Source organism: Ananas comosus, linkage group 8 (genome assembly GCF_001540865.1).
Source record: "Ananas comosus cultivar F153 linkage group 8, ASM154086v1, whole genome shotgun sequence".
Classification (NCBI taxonomy): domain Eukaryota; kingdom Viridiplantae; phylum Streptophyta; class Magnoliopsida; order Poales; family Bromeliaceae; genus Ananas; species Ananas comosus.
In genome coordinates, this window is record NC_033628.1 from 12,067,928 (window position 1) to 12,088,929 (window position 21,002).

Genomic DNA, 21,002 nt, shown 5'->3' on the forward strand with positions numbered 1-21,002 from the left:
CATCGAAAACAAGCTGGAAGCACAGAAGGCTCCGTGCTTCCGATAGCATAGTAGCCTCACTCTTTTAATATTATTATTTTGAAAGTTTAACATGCATAATCTGAGACATAACAACACTTCTTATGTATAGGCAAGTGAATGAGAGTCGGTATGCGCTTTCACTTTTTATATCATCTTTAAATGACTATTTTCTTTTCTAATACATTAAATTGCTAGAAAATATATTTCTAATCATATTTAAGCCCATTTCGTTAGTATTAAGAATCTTTCAATACTACTTGCATCAAAGAGAGTCAGAAGAGAAAGCAAGTAGGCATATCTATATTTTTCCGAGGTGGCTAGGGAAACTGCATCTTAGTCAAAATTATCGTAATCGACATATCACGGTTACTATTCTGCTACATATAATAGAGAGCTCCTCGCAATTCTAAACAAAGTCTCGTATTTAGATTTTACGACATCATGCGTTATTAGCTGACGTGGCGGATGCGGTCCAGCCAAAATTTGTTGGGGAGGTGTCGGTCGGAAACTTCGCAGGCCCTTTTTCGGGATCAGCTCGCCCCCCGGCCTTCGTTCTCTGACGCGCGCTGCCCCGCAGCACATGCCGGTTGCTATCGCTCCTCGACCGTGCGACCGCCGCGTGTCCGTCGGCACGTAGCCCCTTCATGGGGTCCGCATAACAGCGTCGTAGATGTAGGCGCTACGTACGCACTTATGCCATAGAGAGCTTTCGCAAATTTTTGGCGGAGTATTCATGGGACCCTCCCGCATAGATATCAAACGGTGCGGACCACGCAGGAACGTGGAGGGTGTCAGATGAGCCAGACGCGGGGGTAAGTGAGTAGGGCAAGGGAGCTGGTCCTCGTTTTTGCCCTTCTTTGCTCTCGCTCTCTCGCCATCGCAAGTGGGCACACGAGTGACCAATGGCGTGTCCCCACGTGTCGCGGAACGCGTGGATTTGGACCACTCGGTTCCACACCCCATCTCCCGTTCTTAATTTTCTTGCTGATTTTTCTCTGAAATTCCTAGTTCAATACGATATTAAAATTTCAATAAAAAGATTTTAAGTTGAAATAAATTCTTAATTAGGTATCTTAATAAAAGTTTCGATAAGAAACTTCTCAATAACTGACTATTCCTAATGCAAGTGGGATTCGAAGTTTAATTGCTTCTCAATTTTAACTAAACGAAACAAATGACATACTATCTTTCTCTTAAAAAAATATAAAAGAAACTACTCAGTAAAGTATCACTCGCTTTCCCCCGCGCGTGAGAGAGAGAGAGAGAGAGAGAGAGAGAGAGAGATTGGTGCATGATTTGCTTTTTCTTTATACAAATAAAAGTGGGCTGTAACTGTTCGAATAAAGGCCGATTGGGTAGGTCTAGGGCTTGCAGGTTCCACCATATGGGAACCGAGTGAAGCCGGAATCAGGTCAATCAAAGCAGCCACCGCAAGATTCACACCGTTGGGTCGCATTCACGCTCGTCTCAACACTGCCGACAAGCTCCGACCTCTCTCTCTCTCCCTCTCTTATAGCCACACATTCATATACGTGCATCTTATTTAATGATGCACGCAAGAAATATAATAAATATGTGATTTTAATTATTGTACTGTCAATTCTCAAATTATAAAGCATCATTTGGATGTCGGAATAAAATATTCAATGATAATATATTCCGTACAAATATTATAAAGCATCATTTGGATGTCGGAATAAAATATTCAATGATAATATATTCCGTACAAATATTATCTTGTGTGATTAAAATTTAATTGTTTGATATATACACGTTAGAAAGTCTTAACACAATATATCTAACATTACATATATATACCCCTTACGTAAATTTAAAAAATATACTTGTCTATGTATCCAAACAGAGTATAAATCCGGTGACAATGTTAGGTTGATGTTATGAGTTAGGCAAACTTAGATTATACAGCAATATAAAGAAGATCTTTGTAACACGTACGTACATGTGATTCCTTATATGGAGTAAAGATAAAGAAAATCTCTAGCAAAATTTTAGTTGTATTATTATTATTCCATAGAACGTAGTTTTCAAAGTTTCATGAGTTTTGCTAAAAGTTTTAATTTATATACCCACAAGGAACAATCAGTGCCCAATTTTACTTTTTCATAAGCGATAGCAGCTGGTTACATTTAATCCAGCTAAATTTGTGTTTTTTGTTAGAACAGTGGATTGCACGTCAAAGACTCGGAGAGCACGTGAATTGTTTTTGTTGAAAGGTGAGAGCAATTAGTTTCATCCATTTAATAACCTCCACGCACTTCTCAATATGCATGGCCCTCAACTTCAAAACATTTAATACAATTGCCGTATTTTATTTTTTCTATTCGTTATTACATCTGTATTTATCGTGTTATTCAAAAATCGATCTGCAAACTGAAGGATATGGAACTGGCTCTAATACTATTGGTATGAAAACAATTATTCACCGACCGTCTTAGAGCAAGTGGCAAAGGACTTGATGATTGTTATCCAAGACTCAAATTCGCATCCTAGTTGATTTATATTTCTAGCTAAGTTTATTTCTAAATTAAATAAACGAAGCAGGTAGCGTGCTACCTATTTCTTAAAAAAAAAAAAAAAGAGAAAAAAAGAAAACAATCATTCATCTCTAAAAGATTCAGCTATCATGCTATTTTAATATAATATATTCAGTATTTTAAGATACGGAATTTTGTTTTTCATTTCTTGCTATAATAAAAATAAATACTCTACTAAAATTTGCGATCAAAAGCATATGCAGAAGCAGTCTAGATAGACCTCTAAGCTAATTTTTCTTCTTTTTACTAGATACGTTTGTTTAGGCAAACTCCTATCTGTTGTTAGATTTTATTTTACACGAATCTTAAAGCATGTGAAATGTAACAGTAAAAAAGATTAAAAAAAGAGGTGCATCTTATATGACTGATTTTTGTTAAAAAAAAGGAAAAAATGCTGGCAATTTACTGTATGGGCTCAATGCCCTCATCCGTCAGCGTTGACATCCTTTGCCTCGACTTTGGCGTAAACTAACACCCATGCCCACTGTTTGGTCAACTTAATTAGGAGGAGAGCTTTGATGCTATANTATTATTATTTTTTTATAAAAAAAATGAAAAATCAGAGAGCTTTGATGCAAGTGAAATCTTATTCAATAACAGTAATTCAAAGCCCTAGACCACAATAAAGTCAGTGTAGAATTAATTTTGTACTTAAAACTTTTCCTCAGTGTGCGTGACATATACTTGCTTGTAAATTGGTTAAGATGTCAATAAAATAGTATGGCATCGTAAGCACAAGGTTTAATTTTGTATCTATTTGGCCTAAGGTTTATAAAACAACTCATATAGTTGTAGGAGCTATATATGTTTGGTAAATAAAAGTTTTTAAAATGTTTGTTATGATAAGAACTTAATATAAAATTCTAAGTCTAAAGTGCAAACAGACTCTCTTAGAGTCTGTTTAATACTGAGGATTATTAACTTTATCGGGCAATGGGGAACTGGGGCAAAAATTATATATAAAATTTTTTTTTCTGTAGAAATTATATCACAATCGGATCATTAGGATCTATACTAATATTTCGTATGGAAAACAGACGAACAATTTTTTCATAATAGCTTTTTGTAGTAAGGAACGATCCTCCTAGCAATATGAAATTATTAATTCAAAAAGTATTGCTTAGCTGAACATGCTGGACTCAACAATTTCTTAGGCTCCATTGGTACTGTGGGGATATTTTGTTCCGTATAGAGAAAAGTACAATGGAGAAAACTTTCATTTGTTTCTGTACGTAATATTTTTATATGCTTTTGCCCCGTATCAATGAGTCGGTATGATTAAACTATGAAGAAACATATCATTATATGCTTTTGCTTCAGTTTGCCTAAAAACATACATTGCCCCTCAACCAATACCAAACGACCTGTTAGAGGGTCATACTCTGTATGGGCTAAAGTGGGCCTGGGCCGGTCCAAGATGGATGAGGATGAAAACAGTTCTTCCAATTCTCCACATGAAAAAAATTATGCAGTCATTTTAGTAGCCCATATATACCTTTATATTAATAATCTATAATTTTTATAACTATCTATTAATCCTTAATAATTTACATACGTGGTATCACCAACTCTATTTTTGTGAGTTGGCCTCACCTGTCAGGTTGTTTTTTGGGTTTGGTTCAGTTCTAACTCCTTACCTCCTTCGACCTGATTTTTCTTTTCAACTGGTTCCTTCTGAATCTGTTCTTTTTTGTTAGTTAAACTGGTTTTATTACTTCTCATATTGCATGTTGAACCGGTTTCTCTTATCTGCCCATTCTTGAGTTTGATCCACCTAATCTCTTCTAGGTTAAGACTAATTTTCGGTTTTCTCTTCTTTCCCCACTATTTCGTCTTTCCTTCCTAATTAATATTTTTTCAATTTTTCCTCTTTCCTTACTCTTTCATCTTTCTTCTCCAATTAATATTTTTTTGGTTTCATCTTCTTTCTTTATTGTTTCGTCTTCCCTCCTCAATTGATATTTATCCGCTATAGAGTTGGATTTTAGAAATAGAAAAAACGAATTTAAGCCGGTGGCTAATTAGCAATCTAATCAAGCAGCTTCAATCCCCGCGATTTTTGTGTGAATGGTCAGTAAGCTTACCTGTATCAACTCGGATACTTGCAGGCTTCCCCCATTGCAAACTGATAGACGGAGAAGGAAGAGAAAAAAAATAAATCTCGAATTGGGCTGCATACAAACACGGGTATATAATAGGTATTAGAAGTTTGGATCAGAGCACAGTAAAAGAAAAAGAAGAAACACTGAAGAACAGAAGCTCACCTTGTAGCCACTAACTACAGAGGATGGGTGGATTTTATTTCTGACAAGAACATTTGCTCTCTGCAATAGAAAAACAGATATGACAAGTTTCAATATGTCATCATCATTCCAAATAAATTATGACACTGAGATAATAACAATTACAAAGCTACACTGAAGAAAAGAGTAAAGTCTCCTTGAGCAACTCTGCAGCTACAACAACAACAACTGATGTTGTGCCGTATCCTACCTCCCGATCTTGAAGTTCTGCCGGCTCAACAAGAATCTAACATCCTCAGAGCAAAATTTATATACAGAGAAGGGTTAATAATAACAAAACTTCACAACCCACATGGAAGTAAATACAGATAATTTCACTGGTAATAGTATCTACCTTGGCACCTAGATGTTCCACCTCTAACATCTTCAGAATTGTTGCGCCATCGTTCGTTATTGTCACATAACCAATGTCACCAACCAGAATCTAGATCATCCAAACTAGTTAGTTTCTAACACATAAAAGCACTCAAAATCTACTGCACAAGTAACAAATCCATGAAGAGTGCAATGAATTAACATATCAACTGCAAGGATCACGATGTTTTGTGGATCACACCTAATTACTGTACCAAAAAGAGCAACAGCCCTTAAAATAAAAAGTAAACAGAAATTTCTCTGCATTCCCTCTATATTTTATCCATTAAATTTTGTAAGAGGAAACTTGTTTTGAATTTGGCATAGGAAATTACACTTTGCAATTTTAGAAAGTAGATAAACCTTAAAGAAAGTAGACAACTAATATATATTTAAACTGTCTACAATGACTGAATTAGCTTTCACACCCTCAGGTATGAGCACAAAACCATCACCCAATACCACCCAATATTCACGAAACATAACAGATTCAAAGATGATGTGAAATTAATATCTCTATTTTATCTATGGTGTGAAACGAGCAAGTTAAATGCTTCATGAATCCAAATAGGACATTTAGTTGAAAAACAATTATAATAACATACATATTTGGATTTCACCATACAAGATCCATACCAAACTTAGTAACTTTTATAAGTTTGTACATCGCTATTCAACAAACAATGTTCATTTCTTTACAGAACATGTACAAAATTTCGATAAAATGCACGCCGCTAAAATTAGAGTTCCAACCTCCAAGGCATTCAAAACACTAACACCCCTCAGATACAGCACAAAAGGAACAAAAAACATTAGAGAAAGAATGGATTCACCTTATCGAGACCGACGGGTCCGAGGGACGACTTGAAGATGTTTGCCACGGCTTGGCACACCACCGCTGCCACACCAAAAGGATTCAACAAGACGATCAACGAAGAGTAATAACAATATGCATCAAATGCGTTTCTCTTTGATAAAAAGGATCGCATGAGCGATCGAAGAGTAGGATCGTACCGTTCTGCGTGCGCACATCCTGGTCCGTTTGGCGCTCGCCGAGAATGTCGGGGGTCTGAGCGGCGATCGCCATGGCTACGGATCAGCTTGTACGAGGAAACCCTAGGTTTGAGCTCCGAGGAAACCCTAGAAAGGCGAAAGGGGCGAGAGGACGAAGACGGGAGGAGTATGGAGTGTTCGGAGAGTAGCAAGTAGCAACTTGGCGCGTAGAGTAGTGGGCTTTGTTAAGGTTACGTTTATACATATAGAGCCCGAGAAGTGAGGGCGAATGACGGGTCTGATAGCGACTATAAATAGAACCTAAGGTTTAAAATGGGGGCCCATACAAACTCGGCCCATTTAGGCCCCAACTATAAGGCAATAAGACCTGCAAGCGATAAAAAACAAAAGGTCCTCGATCCGACCCGTTAGCCTGTTATCCAAGTACGCGCCAATTTCTATCTCGTCTCGCGCACAAAAGTTGAGGCGCTCGTGCTTCGAATGATGATCAAAACGAACACAAGTTGCTCTCCACCGTCTGATCATCACGCGCTCGCTACGGACCGTTGAGTTCGTTTCGTCTCCACTTTCACCTCAAAATCCCAATCCCTCGATCTCCTCTCTCCCATGGCGACATCGACCCTCCTCTTCCCCACCACTCCTTCTTCCTCCCTCTCCTCCACACCCCACTCTCCTCCATTCCCCATCTCCGCGAACCCTCGCCGCCTCCGCCGAGCCCGATCCTCCTCCTCCGCCGCCGCCGCCGCGGCGGCGTTCCGATTCCTGCGCCCGCGCGAGGCCGTGCGCGCCAAATCCGACCTCCTCAGCCTCATCTCCGACCAGGAGAGGGGCCTCAGGACGCAGCGCGATCCCTCGAAGCGCGCCGAGATCGTCGTCGCGATCGAGGCGCTCGCCGCCGCGGCGAAGGGCTCGGTCACCACGGGGCCTCCGCTCTCCGCGACGTGGCGGATGCTGTGGACCACCGAGAAGGAGCAGCTCTTCATCATCAAGAACGCCCCCTTCTTCGGCACCGAAGCCGGTGATGTGCTCCAGGTAATTATATTATTAGTTTTTGTGTTAAGGTGATTTTCTGTGCAATTCACTAAATAAATAAAAAAAAAGAGTACTGTACCAATCGTGCCCTAGGTGATCGATGTGGAGAAGGGGACGCTCAACAACGTCATCACGTTCCCCCCTTCCGGGGTCTTCTTCGTGCGATCCTCGATCGAAGCCGAGCCCCCTCAGAGGATCAATTTCAAGTGTGTAATGGGTAGTTCTTCTTGGTTGATCAGTTATATTTTTAGGGTTTTATTGTGATTTGTCGGTGTGTTGATGATTGTCGAGTGTGGGGGCAGGTTCACTAGTGCAGTGCTAAGGGGGAGCAATTGGGAGATCCCATTGCCGCCTTTCGGAAAAGGATGGTAAGATTTGGTTTCAACTTTCAATATGTTTCTTCTACCTTCAAATATTTAATAGAAATCAAACACTTTGAAAAACATTGGCAATGTATTGACTACGGCTATGTCTAGGCCGGGGTTGGCGTGTCTACTCAATTGTGAGATTTCTTAGGTTCAACTCCCTCACTCTCAATTTGGTTTTCTCAGGGGCGAAAAATGAGTAATATTAGCAATTTAGAGGGGGAAAACACATTGAGAATTGACTTTGTATAGATAGCTTTCTCTGTTTAGTAAGAGATGGACGAAGAACAAACTTTCCCCTGCTATTGCCAGAAAGGAAACTAGAATACTATGTCAATTGCAGTTTCGCATTATTTCTCATTGAATATGCCTTTGTCTTGCACTTGTGATGATTGATAACATCTTCCAAGCTATAGTTATGCTTTAGGAGTTGTTGAAATTAAGAATTTAAGTGTCGTGGCACGGGATCGTGTCATAAACTTGCTAGCACAGTATGGCACGGTGCGTACTGGGCGGTATCGATGCGTACCGATCACAAAAAATATGTGTACCAACACATAATGATATGAAAAATTTATTTTCTTTAGCAACAAAATTTTCTAGTTGCTTATTAAGTACCTTTATCAAATCTTTTGAATTTTATTGAAAAAATTACTTACTAATTTAAAGTAAAAAGGGTTTTAAACTGTGCTGTCGGTATGGGAACTGTATCGTAGCGGCATATTATTGGCATGATACGGTACGAAAGATACCGCCCGTGTCAATAGGTATTTAAATCCTTGGTTGATTTGGACCGAAGTTAGTGAGCCTGAATTTGTTTTTTTGTTTATTTTGTTCTGATTAAATAAGGGTATACCCTATTTGAGGAAGTGCAAGTGTGAGTTTGAATTTGAATATCCAACAAATAATTTTCTGTGATTCTTTTTATTGGTGTGGCTTCTGATCCTGATGATAATTGTTTTGGTTTGTTAAGACCGATTTCAACAAAATCTGGCTAATGGCCATTTTGACTAAATTTGTTGTTGTATTTATTCAGCAGAGCTGTCAGCATTAAATGAAAAATCAAAGTTACTAGACTATGTATCATTATTAGATTTGCCTCATATTTCTTCAACCTTGTACTGTTAGTTTTATTGTTTCGTCATGTTCATCTGGAAGCCTCCGACCTATAGAAGTTATCACCTGCTGCCGGAAATAAAATAAGCACTTTTTTTTTGTAATTTTTCTCTCAATATTTGGTAGTTAAGCTATCAGAGCTTTTGAATGCCCTGCATTAAGTACACATCATGTTTTTTGTCATGTAGGTTTGAGTCTGTATATCTAGATGAAGACATCCGAGTTGTAAAGGACATACGAGGGGATTATTTAGTTGTCGATCGAGCACCTTATAGTTGGAAGGAATGATTGGTGCGAACGGAAATCACTCTCTTCTCATATTATCTCACTTTTCCTTGTATTGGAGCTATTTATAGTGGGTGAGTATATATGTTAGCAATTATCTAGTGGAGTATCACCATGTGAAGCATCTCAATAGGTTGTTAATTTTCACGGGAATTTTTGCGTGCGATGTCTCGTACTATGGCGTTCATCCTTTTCGATTGTGAAGAAGAAGAATTCCTGAGGAATATTTTTTCAAGTCATGCTCATGTACATTTCTGTAGTTATAATGAATGAATAAGCATTCATTGTATACGAGGTAACATTAGCTTGTTCAGCAGTAATATTAACAAATTTCCTGCTGATTGATGTATAACTAGCAATGTTAATAACCTTGAAATTGCCTTTTTATTTCCTGCATCTGAAGCTATCATACCTTAAGGTACCAATCTTTCTAGCTTCCAACTTACGAAACTTAATTGAAGGATCATTATGCTGACAATAATTCGCCTTTTTTTGAGTCAGAACACTTGCCTACTGCCTTTCAGCACTTCGTCATTCTCCTGAGAGGGTTAGCATGTTTCATCTGCTTGGAAGAAGATCCAAAATGTCCAGAAAAGCTCAGGTACGGACAACTATATACTTCTGTCGACTTCGTATTTATTTTGAAGAATGTACTGTTGAATAACGGTAGTTATAATTCCATTTAGTCAAGCATCTGTTCTTGCTTCTTTTTAAGATCATAATATTACCCTTTTTATCACATTAATGTGTCGGTAATCTTGTTTTAATGTCGTTCATCATCACCATCTATTCTAGTCATCTTGCTCTTCTACATGATTATAGCATATCCAGTAACTTTGAGGCTATGTCATTTTTGAGTCGAGGATATCCCAGTGTTTTCTATTCCTTGTATGCGTAAATAACCTTTGCTGATACTTTACTCGTCTCCAAAGTTTTTGGGATTTGCTCTGGTATGTTACAGATGATTTAGATTATGACTAATATATATTTTTTAAAGTTGGGAGTTTTTAAACTTCATTCTCCAAATCGTATTCGAATTCAGATTGATGCTGTTGTTATTGTTGGGACACTGTTAACATCATTGCAGAGTCTACAATTAATTCGGGCACACAGTGAGTTCCCAGCGATGAAAAGGCTGGAGTCTTTTTCGTTTTACCCTTTTTTCTTGGTAAAAATATATGGAGACCCTAGCTTTAATTTTTTAGTTTACACCTCCTATAACTTCTATCTTTTTCATTTGAACTTTTATAATTTGCTAAGTTCAAATTTTTGTCAAATTTTATTGCTTAATTACTCATTAGCAATTAATTAGTCTAACTATATTCACTATAAAATAGTTTATATTATTAAATTTGATCAATTAACATGGTATTTTTATAATTTATCCGGCTAAAACAGATTTCAACAAAAAAAAAAAATGTTGAGGTGCATTAATCAAGTAAAAAATATATATTCTATTTCAGAATGGCCTATAGCTGGGGAGGTGTCCATGATTTTATTTTACTTTTTTGCAATTTATTTCACGTTTTTTTATTGAATGCTTTTAAATTTAATTTTACTTTTAAATTATTTAACAATATTACTATTATAAAATATGTAACTATTTGTTTATATATAAATCTTTTAAAAGTATAAAATAAGGGTCGCCCCACCCTGTTGAACGGTGGTGCGGCTGTGCTGTGTCTTTTTGAGCGGTGCGGTTTCAGTTGACGGTCGACAGCTGCTCCTGAGAAATTTTAGAGGTTAGCGATGCGGACGCGTGTGAAGGCGTGGAAATGGTGGTGAAGCAAACTATGCTCTACTTGTTAGAATCTTATTGGTTTCATATTGTGTAAGCACATCTAATTATATCGACTGATCTTAAAATACACTAATTAACTTTTTAATTTCATTCGTTTTAAGTTGAAGTTATCGTATTGTCATAGGTCATACCTTTTGTAACTTTACATGGTATAATTCAATTGACTAGTGGTATACATTTATGACATAATTGTTGTATTATCCTGTTATTAGGACTTGGTCTATGTAGTTCTAAAGGAGCGAGAAACTGGTTCCAATACGTAGTAGTCGAATCATGGCCCGTTTAACTTTTGTAGGTCAGATTCATCCCGTCCGTCCATGTGAACCTGCTACCACTAAGCCTTCAATTGACCGCACCTTGATCTCGACCCCCACCAATTGGGATTTGGCGTGCTCTCCATAATGTCCAACTTGTCATTTTAGTGCTAATGATTATTACCCTTGGGTTAGATCCTACCGCTCGATCTTGATCCAATGGTGCTTATAAAATAGGCATCGATGAGTGATTGCTTTTATAGCGACGATGACGCTCTCCGTTAAATTATTGCTGAGGCAATTAATAACCAGATAGAAAATTTCCTCACGCCTCCTCTTTGCTCTGTGCTAGTGTGGTCTATACAAATTTCAGATCATCCTATGTCACACGTAAGACTTTAATGTTGCAATTAGATATTAGATGTTGACATGAAAAAAAGTCCTCTAAGGTAAAGTTGTATTCTTATACAAAATAAGATGGATTTTTTTTTCTTCTTTTTCAAAGGTTCTTGAAAATAAGTAAAGAGTAAACACATCAGTAATAAAGGGCATAAGAAAATGCTTTATAGAAATTTAGTTAGATGATAATTAAGCAACTTCCTATCGAATATTATCCATTATTATGGATGCTTTATAGAAACTAGTTAGATGAAAATTAAGCAAACTCCTATGAATATTATCTGTTATTATAGATTGCAAATATTGTTGCTTTTGCTATATTTTATTATCATTATTATACATATTATAGCCCACGAGATGTGGTCCTAGCTGATGGTCGACTCAACTCACGTGATCAAATAAAAAGTTGATACATGATACTCCAAAGGTGGGAAAAAGAATTGAAAGCATAGAAGCAAGTCTATAGCCGATCATTCAGTCAAACATATTTAACTTGCTATATATATCTACACAAAACAAAATAAATGAATGAGAGCAGAGAACTCTTCTTCCCTCCTCCCCTCCTCTCCTTCTAGGACCCACCAATTCACCGTAACCAGCTTCTACACAAACTCAAAGGGAGGGACACATCATATAAACGGAAAAATAACGGTCGCAGCCGCCACCAGAACTATTCCTACACGAGTACTAGTACTACTCCATGCGGCGGCGACGGAAGCGGAGGCGGACGTGTCGGACGACGATGCGGAGAGCGAGCTGAAGCTGAAGTTGGGGTTGGAGCCGTAGAGCGCTTGCACCCCTCGGACGTCGTCGGCGCCGAGCTCCGCCTTCCTGGTCCGGGGTCTGAGGCTCGGGTACATGACGGCCCCCCTCACCGGCGAGTGCGCCAGCCCCAGCACGTGCCCGATCTCGTGCGTCGCCACCGACTCCAAGTCCACCGCCACCGCCGATCTCTCCGCGTCGAAGTCCACGGCCCACCGCTCCGCCGCGTCGAGGTGGAGGCGGCCGCTCTCCGGCGAGAACGCGTGCGCGAGCACCCCGAGCACCCCGTCGAAGGGCTCGCCGTCGCCGTGCTCGCCCGCGTAGAACCCCACCTTCACGTCCGCGGCGCCGTAGTCGCGCGCCTCCGCGAAGCGCACCGGGATCACCCGCGCCCACCGCGCGAACGCGCGCCGGAACGCCGCCGCCACCGCCGCGCGCGGCACGTAGTCGATCGTCGCCGCGGGCGAGATCGCGTACGTCAGCACCAACGGGCCGGGCCGGGCCCAGCGGGGTGAGCCCGGAAAGAACGCGAAGCGCCGGACCGAGTCGGCTCGGGCGGCGGGGCGGTCGGGGACGCCGCAGCGCGGGGCGGCGATCTCGGCGAGCGTGGCGGCGTCGAGCTTGCCCGAGACCGGGAGGCCGAGCCGGGTCTGGTAGAGGCTCACGGCCGACTCGAACCGGGCGTCGAACGAGTCGGTCCGGTCCGACGCGGCCGAGCCGGGGAGGTAGCCGAACCGGGCCAGGTAGCGCTTCAGGTCCCCCACGCCCGCCACGTGGCTCCCGCGCCCCGCGCCCAGGAGCCGCTCGGACGACCGCCACGTGTCGGTCGGGCTAGCCCCGTCCGGGGCGGGCCTCGCGAGGAGCGAGGGGCAGAGGAGGAGAACGAGGACGGTGGGGATCAGAGGAAGCATTACTACAAGTCCCAGTCGGATTCAAGCGTGGGATATTGATATTTTTTAAGTACTCGGATGGATTTTATAGTTATTCTCGTTATTGGAACCGAGCTATATATGTTGGGGTCCGGTTCGTTTTGGTTTGTTGGTTGGTCTGTGGGGCTTGGAGTGGGTTACTTAAAAGGAGGAAGGTGATGATTCAGCGTTTGGTCACCAACTGGCTCTGCCACGGACTTTGCTTCTCCGATCTCGTCTCTTCGATGTGGATGTACTCAAGACACACTCGTCTTCTCTACGAAGACTAGGCCCATCGCCAAACTATATTAATTAATTTTCTGTCACCGCATACACTAACCATATGATACATATTTAGACACTATATATTGAAAAGAAGGAAATAGTGAAAAAAGAAAAAAGACAGGTCTGTAAAATCATTTATTAAGGAGCGCGCGTAATTAAGACTTTAAGTCAGATCATAGAAAAACATAACACTTTTTATACTGAACATTAACATAGACTTTATCCGCAAAAGAACATAACTTACACACGATTAAATTAACACTGCTACGTACATCACTCACTACACATAAGGTATACTAATTAATTTTATTTCTCGATCTTCATGCACTCCAAATGACTCTTCCCATCAAGCTTTGCGGCCAAGAAGGACTTGGCGAAATCGAGAAAGCCTACTGTTTTGTAAAGCATCTCCCCGTCCTTTACGAGCTCCGGAAGAGGGCCGACAATGGAGTTCTCATGTGTGCTGTGGAATACAGCAGCTGAGATGCGTTCTCTCTTCGTGTTTATCATGGCCCGATGCTCGATACTTTTGTACCGTCCATTGCTCAGTACCTGTTCCAGCAAATAATATTAACAACAGTAATAATAATTTCATATGATTTTTTATAAACATGTCAAATAATAAATATATTTTTTTATATAAAATTTAAATTATTAAATTTATTCTTTTTTAAAAAAAATGCAGCGCGACATTCATATTTACCATTTTACTTTGTTACTGTTAATTTATTATTTATTTTTTAGCAAAAAGTAAATGAAATGTTACTTTCTTCGTTACAAATGAAAATACCAATGGTTAGAAACGCGTCAAAATACCCTTCCCCAAAAGGTTATCTTTTTACTATATTACTATCAACCCAATTCGCTATTATTGTAACCTTTTCTGCACCTCTTCGTTCGCTCGTTTTTTCCTTATCCATTTTCTGCTTCGTTTTTTCACTATTTTTTCTCCATTTTAGCGGCTCAGGGTGCCTTCGTCGGAGGGCTCTGATTGCTGGCTTCGTCGCTTCGTAGGCCTCGCAGGAGGACACGAACGCTCTTCACCAAAGCAACAGTGTTCATTCGTCTTCAGACTCGGACCCATTAGTTAGTTTATAAGATTATAATATAAACGAGATGAAAAAGAAATAATTTACTTCTTTCACGGATCAAGATTGTTACGTATTTTATTCATAATTAACTAAGTTTTTTTAAGAGACATCAACAGTAGGAATGTATATTGCAGCCATTAGTATTTCTAGAGATTTTGTGAAGATATTTTGTTATTTGTAATGTTACAGAGAGCCATATAAATTATTCAAAAACAAAAGCAAAAAAAAAAAAAAAACCTTTAAATTAAAGATTAGCAGATTATGCAAATAAAGTTTGTAGTTTCTATTGCTTGCGTTTATTTCTAACTTCACCTCAAGGATATCTCCGATGTTGACGATAAGCGCGCACGGAAGGGCTTGAACCGCGACCCATTTGCCGCCCTTCTTTATCTCCAATCCATGAACATCGTTCACTTGCAGAAGCAGCGTCAACCCCGAACCGTCTGAGTGCGGCGAAAGGCCCAACACCTGATCGGCCTGCGGGCAGGGGGGATAGTAGTTCATCCTCAAACTCTGCGGCAAGTCGTCGAAGAGATTAAGCAGCACCTCTGCTGCCACTCCCAAGTCCTTGGCTATCAACTCCAAAAGACGGCCTGCAATGTCCTTCATCTCCAGTGAGAACTTTTCAAGCGAGTCCCTGAAAACGGAGATCCGACGAATCGCGTTTGTAACCAATGATTTTTTGTTTTTGTTTTTTTTTTTTTTGACTAAACAGGGATATACTTTATTGAAGAAAATGCAACATCAAGTAAAATGGCAGAAAAGAAGACTCGGTCGAAAATACGGTTATCCTAACCACAAACTTACTTTTCCCCAAGATCGAAGCCCATAATTCAGCAGAGGAAATAATCTTGCTGCCTACATCTTCGTTTCGAGTGTGACGGTTGTCAAAGATTTGTGAATTCCGTTCTTTTCAAAGTTTTCAGTGTATCGCGGCAAGACAAAAATCGAAAAGAATTTTAGCGAGATCCGACTGCGATTTTCTGATTCGACACCATCTAGTCGCTATATCTCCTATTTGATTTAACAACAAGTACTCAGGGGTCGGTATGTTTTGCAATAGTGCAACCCATAAAGACTAGACAAACCTACAACCAAATAGAATATGCTCCGGATTTTCATCATTTATGAAATATAATACGCATATAGACGATCTGTTCCATCCTCGCTAAACCTGTATATCCTATTTTGTTAAGACGTATTGTTTTACTATTTGTTACTTTTGGAGTATTCGGGCTAACTATATTACAATTTTATCGGATCAACTTTTCGAAAATAAGACCGACCGTCCCTAGAGCAAGTGGCAAAAGGCTTGGTGGTTGGTACCCGAGACCCAAGTTCGAATCCTAGTTGATTCATATTTCTAGCTAAGTTTATTTCTAAATGAAATAAACGAAGCAGATAGCGTGCTCTACCTATTTCTCAAAAAAAAAAAACTTTTCGAAAATAAGGTATAGTTATTTCTCACCTGAAAGTAGGAGGGTTATTAGGCCAGAATCTCATGTCCCTCGATGCGACCGGCCGAACGATGAGGAAGAACATGTCGCCCCAGTCCAGTTTCTGGTCCTCCGATGTAACGAAGGCCTGGCCGTAACCTTCGAGACCGTTCGGCAGCTGCGAATACGCCTTCTTTTGCTCGAGGGGCTGCTTGAAGAATTCGATTATGTCGGCCCGCATTTTGTCGATCACTTCGTCGGGCACTCCGTGATTTACGAGCTGCATCATGTGAGATCAAAAAAAATGTGGACTATACACAAATCTAATTCATGTTCAAAAATGTGCCGAGTAAAACGTAAAGGGGCTTTTACATGGGCCACTATGATTGATCTGTTTGAACATGCGCCTTAAATTAACCCCTATACCCCTATCAAATTAAAGATTATTACAAGATCAGGTTAATAAATTATCATAGTTAAAATAAACCGATCCTAAAAGTGTTACAAAAACGTTTTCTAAGGCTACTTATAATTACTAATAAATCACCTGGAAGAAACCCCACTCTTCGCAAGCAACTCGAAGTTTCGCGGACTCCTCTTTATAGAACTGGGGATCATTCAACCTCGCGAGATCGATCACCGGAAGATCAACTCCATTTACGCAATCGACTGCTTCGTGCTCGATCTCGGGCCTAATGTATCGCTCGGGGATATTCTTATTTTCGTGTGACCCATTATAAGTCGACGCGAGAGCCTGCACGTTCTCAACAGGGAGGGATCCAGTAATCTTTCCACGATTCCATTTCTCCATTTTCCTTCTTAGCTATGAAGGTGGAATTTTTCTGCTTTGGATCTTCGAGTGAGTGAAAACATGTATTGGATAGATATATAATACTGCACTGATGACCCTTGTGTGATTATTTATATGCATTAAGAACCCAACTTTTTTCTCTTTGACTTATTAGCTGTTAAGACATGTTCCATTTTGTCAATGAGCAATGTGACAATTTTTAATGAAGCGGTTGGTGTCATAGACTTGTAGTTGCATGATTGAGCTAGAAACAAACTTATTTTTCACATGTTTTTATTGTTATTATTATTTTTTTTTATAAGAAAATAAAGAGGGGTTTAAATGTCACCTATCATGAGCTCCTAAAGATAGGATCAATCTCCACCATCGGATTCATTGATGGATGACAAATTTTATTTAATTTGTCCATTATATTATAAAGATTATCTTGTCTCCAGGCAAACAATTAGATTAAAATTTCTACGAATCGCGTGCGTAGAAAATTTGCACCTCATTTCTGTTGCCATCCTTAATATTATAACCTGGAAAATTTGAACCTCATTTCTAACATCGTTAGGCGGAATAGCGGGGATAACTTTTGTTATTCCCGTTTATCCCTCGAACCAAACGGGGCCTAAAGTATACCAAGTTACATATTTTATATGGCAAGTCTAATTGATCATAATATTTTCTTAAAAATCTATATCATCATAATGTATAAAAAATTATTGTTAACAATAATTTATAAGAAAAAAAAAAAATAGAGTAACCCCTTTTTCTTTCCTGGACCAGTTATTTAGTAAAGTTAAAGTAAGGTCATGAAATAGTTAAAGTTATTTATTTTAATGTAACATTATAAAAAAAAATTTAAAAAATAAATAGCATACTACCGGGTTGCGTTTATTTTATTTAAATTTTTTCGTTACTAATCGGCCAAAATAGATTCCTTCATTATAGATTTGTACGAATTTTGAAGTGGCAAACAGCGAATAAAGCGACCTGACACTGAACCATGTCCACTATTTTTTATATATTTATTTTGACTCTAGTCTGTGTTGTAACTTGTAACTCGAAAGCTCCCTTCCTCTCTTACAAGGGAGTTTCTCACTCCCTTTGTTTACAGTCGTTCTTAAAACGATGCCGGGAGTTCGCACCGTTAAAGTCTCCCGTGTCCATCTCGCTGCGGACTCTAATTCTGCGTCCGAAACGATCACGCCGCTCTCCTTCTTCGATATGCGTTGGATCTCGTTCCAGCCCGTCCAAAATCTCCTGCTCTACCCCGATGCTCACCTCTCTCCTTCCTCTTTCCACTCTTACAAATCATCTCTCTCGAAAACACTCACTTTATTCCGCCCGCTCGCCGGTAAGCTCGCCTACCGCCCCGCGTTGGACGATGTCGTCATCGACTGCTCCTTCGACGACGGTGTCGCGTTCGTCGAGGCCCTGTCGGACATCGACGTGCGCCGCATCGCCGAAGACGACACACACGATACCGGGGCGTTTCTGAATCTCGTGCCGGAGATCGCGGCGGATGAGATGCCGGTGCCGGTGTTGGCGGTGCAGGTCACGGCGTTCGTCGGGGGCGGGGCGGCGGTGGGGGTGGCGATCCACCACGCGGCGGTGGACGGCCGGGCGTTCTGGCGGTTCGTGGAGGCGTGGGCCGCGGAGTGCCGTGCGGACTGTCGGGTTGTGCCGGGCCCTCTGCCGTCGCATGACCGAGCGGTGATCGCAGTCCCCGCAAAGGACGCGATCGCGAAGAGGTATTTGAGCTTCCTGGCGCCTAACCGACCCAAGGTACGTAACTGTATGTTTGTAAGTAATTGCATCGCTCATGTACTGGTAAAAGATTGGTTTTAAGAAAAAGTTTTTTATAAAAATATTTATTTTATAATATTTAATTTTCAAATAAAAGATTCGATTGAAAAATCAAAAGAAAATTATAAAATTTGAAAAAAAAAAATCAAAAAAAAATTATAAAAAAAAATTAAGCAGACCAAATCAATCTGTCTACTATGTTTTTTTTTTTTAACATAATAAATAGGTCTAGACCAATTCATCCAACCGCGTTGGACCTCAAATTTTAAGATGTGAAAAAGCCAAGCCGAGATCAAATTTTCGTTTCTTCAGTTGATTCCGCTAGACACCGCGATAGCAATACTCGGCTCAGAGCTACCTGACACAGTCATTTTCAACTAGAATTTACTAACTTACATGAAGTGATCATTTTGTTTGTTCCTTTTGCGACCCTTTTACTAACTTTAGTTTATACCCATCTCGTTTTAGTTGCCACCAACCTCAAACAAATCCCTCCAAGATCGCCTACGTCTCACGAGAAGAACCTTCACACTGAACGCAACGGCAATTCAATCTCTAAAACAACGAGCAAAGCTGCTACAACTACTACACGAGGAACGTACGAGTCCACTCTCAAGAACCCCTTCCACCTTCGAGGCCCTCGCCGCGCACTCCTGGATCTCTCTCGCCCTCGCCAAGGGCCTTGCCCGCGATCGCCCCGCATTCCTCTTCTTCCTCGCCGACTGCCGTGCGCGCCTCAGCCCACCCGTCGACGCCAACTACACGGGCAATTGCCTTCGTGGTGTCAAGGTCTGCTCCACCGAGTCAAACCTCACAGCCCCCGATGGGCACGCGAGGGCTTGCGCGGCGATCGCACGAGCGGTTCGTGCAGTGGAGCAGGAGCCGGTGCGAGGGATCGAAAAATGGCCCGAGGAGTTTGCGAGCTTACCTCCAGGAATGAAGGTGGTGTTAAAACTTACGCACGTAATAATAGCGTCGTGCAAAACGAAACAAAAGAATGAAAAAATATGAATGTGTTTGTAATAGGTTAATGTGGCGGGATCACCACGGCAGGCAGGGTACGCGACAGACTTCGGATGGGGGAGGCCGAGGAGGGTGGAGCTCGTGTCGATGAACTTCGATGGGGAGGTGGTGATGTGCAAGGGGAGGGACGAGGGCACGGTGCAGGTATCCGTCGCGATTGCCGCGCAGCAGATGGAGGCTTTTGCCGAAGTGTTCTCGAGAGGTCTGGATACCGCCAAGCACTCCAATATTCGTGCATTAGTAGGCAAATTATGATGCATCTATTGAGACATCATAATCTGTTGAAGCTACTGCAGAGTTTGCACGTAACAGAGTATGGTTTGTTGGTCTTAAAAGTCTCTGTTCACGTATCATTTTATATATATATATATATATATAGAATTAAGCTAGAATACTTTTAAAAATACTAATCCCTTAGTGCTTCTAGGCTTCTAGCCCTTGGATCTACTTCTTGTTTACTAATAGTCTTTGGATTAAACACTATTCCACCTACCACCATCTGTCACCATCATTCCAACCTTACATCTCTCCATCCAATGGTTAAAAACTCAAAAGTACCACCCTCTTGGTGCTTTTGAGAGTATTCTAGTTCAACTCTCTCTCTCTCTCTCTCTCTCTCTCTCTCTCTCTCTCTATATATATATATATATATAGTTGAGCTAGAATACTATCGATAGCAAACCAGCACTTTTACCACCTATTTGTTTTTTATGATGGAGCCTCCACATCGACGATCGACACTGTTGAACATGATCTACACCACTTGAAGTGTTTAGAAATCAAATTTCAAATCTTTTCGACATCATTTGCCTAATGATCAAAGGGTTTTAAATTTTGTAATTTTAATGGTTGATATGAAGTGTTTTCTCGTTTAACGGCGTAAAGATATCCAAATCAATTAAATTTTTATTAGAAAATTCTTTAAACTATTTAAAACAAGATCTATACTCTTGATGTTAATTACAAGACTCCTATCATCATTTTTTTAAGAATAATCATTTTCAGCCGTTCATTTTTGTGCCCACTCGATAGATAAGAGAAATATATATATATATAAGTATATATATAATTATATTAGTATAGAGAGAGACGAGAGAGAGGAGAGAGAGGAAGATCGAGAGAGCGGAGAGAGAAGTCAGCTGCTTACTAATCGGTAGCCACGGGCTTCCGTGCTATCCAAGTTGTTTTCGGATGATGCGACTTCAAATCGACGCATGGACCTGCCGTTAGACGCCTGATCTGCACTATTAAAAGTTTTGAACACTAATTTCACATTTTTTCGAGCAGTCATTTGACTAGTGATCAAATGATCTCAAAAATTGCCGCATTTTAGCATGGCCGACTGTGGCGTGTTGTGGTTTCAACGGTTGGTAAAACAATTCAAATCCGATGA

The 21,002-nt window shown here is 40.4% G+C and overlaps 5 protein-coding genes across 8 annotated transcripts; 2 read left to right on the forward strand and 3 right to left on the reverse strand.

The window, feature by feature from the left end:
* On the reverse strand, window positions 355–6,470 carry LOC109713606 (T-complex protein 1 subunit alpha-like). Of its 4 annotated transcripts, none has more exons than XM_020237747.1 (7): window positions 6,248–6,470; window positions 6,067–6,131; window positions 5,214–5,303; window positions 5,070–5,105; window positions 4,841–4,900; window positions 4,661–4,747; window positions 355–1,016 (listed from the first exon to the last, which is right to left on the reverse strand). In XM_020237747.1, exons 1-7 carry the CDS (start codon window positions 6,318–6,320, stop codon window positions 813–815), a joined length of 615 nt encoding a protein of 204 aa, XP_020093336.1. In that variant the 5' UTR covers window positions 6,321–6,470; the 3' UTR covers window positions 355–812. The 4 variants fall into 4 exon arrangements, with proteins under 4 accessions (XP_020093336.1, XP_020093335.1, XP_020093338.1 ...); XM_020237746.1 differs by having other exon boundaries at window positions 355–1,025; XM_020237750.1 differs by lacking the exon at window positions 355–1,016 and adding an exon at window positions 3,836–4,024.
* On the forward strand, window positions 6,992–10,952 carry LOC109713624 (probable plastid-lipid-associated protein 11; the record flags this gene model as incomplete). Its single annotated transcript, XM_020237773.1, is given in 4 exon segments — window positions 6,992–7,279; window positions 7,373–7,485; window positions 7,582–7,647; window positions 8,949–10,952. Coding segments are annotated over 4 exon segments (567 nt in total), but the record flags the coding sequence as incomplete, so codon positions are not given.
* On the reverse strand, window positions 11,963–13,222 carry LOC109713623 (metalloendoproteinase 4-MMP). The gene has a single exon (XM_020237772.1). The coding sequence runs from the start codon at window positions 13,170–13,172 to the stop codon at window positions 12,129–12,131; it is 1,044 nt and encodes a 347-aa protein (XP_020093361.1). The 5' UTR covers window positions 13,173–13,222; the 3' UTR covers window positions 11,963–12,128.
* LOC109713622 (S-norcoclaurine synthase 1-like) lies at window positions 13,560–16,893 on the reverse strand. Its single transcript, XM_020237771.1, has 4 exons — window positions 16,529–16,893; window positions 16,014–16,261; window positions 14,858–15,182; window positions 13,560–14,006 (listed from the first exon to the last, which is right to left on the reverse strand). Exons 1-4 carry the CDS (start codon window positions 16,790–16,792, stop codon window positions 13,761–13,763), a joined length of 1,083 nt encoding a protein of 360 aa, XP_020093360.1. The 5' UTR covers window positions 16,793–16,893; the 3' UTR covers window positions 13,560–13,760.
* On the forward strand, window positions 17,799–20,073 carry LOC109713620 (phenolic glucoside malonyltransferase 1-like). The gene is made up of 3 exons (XM_020237768.1): window positions 17,799–18,565; window positions 19,055–19,528; window positions 19,613–20,073. The coding sequence occupies exons 1-3, from the start codon at window positions 17,909–17,911 to the stop codon at window positions 19,862–19,864; spliced, it is 1,383 nt and encodes a 460-aa protein (XP_020093357.1). The 5' UTR covers window positions 17,799–17,908; the 3' UTR covers window positions 19,865–20,073.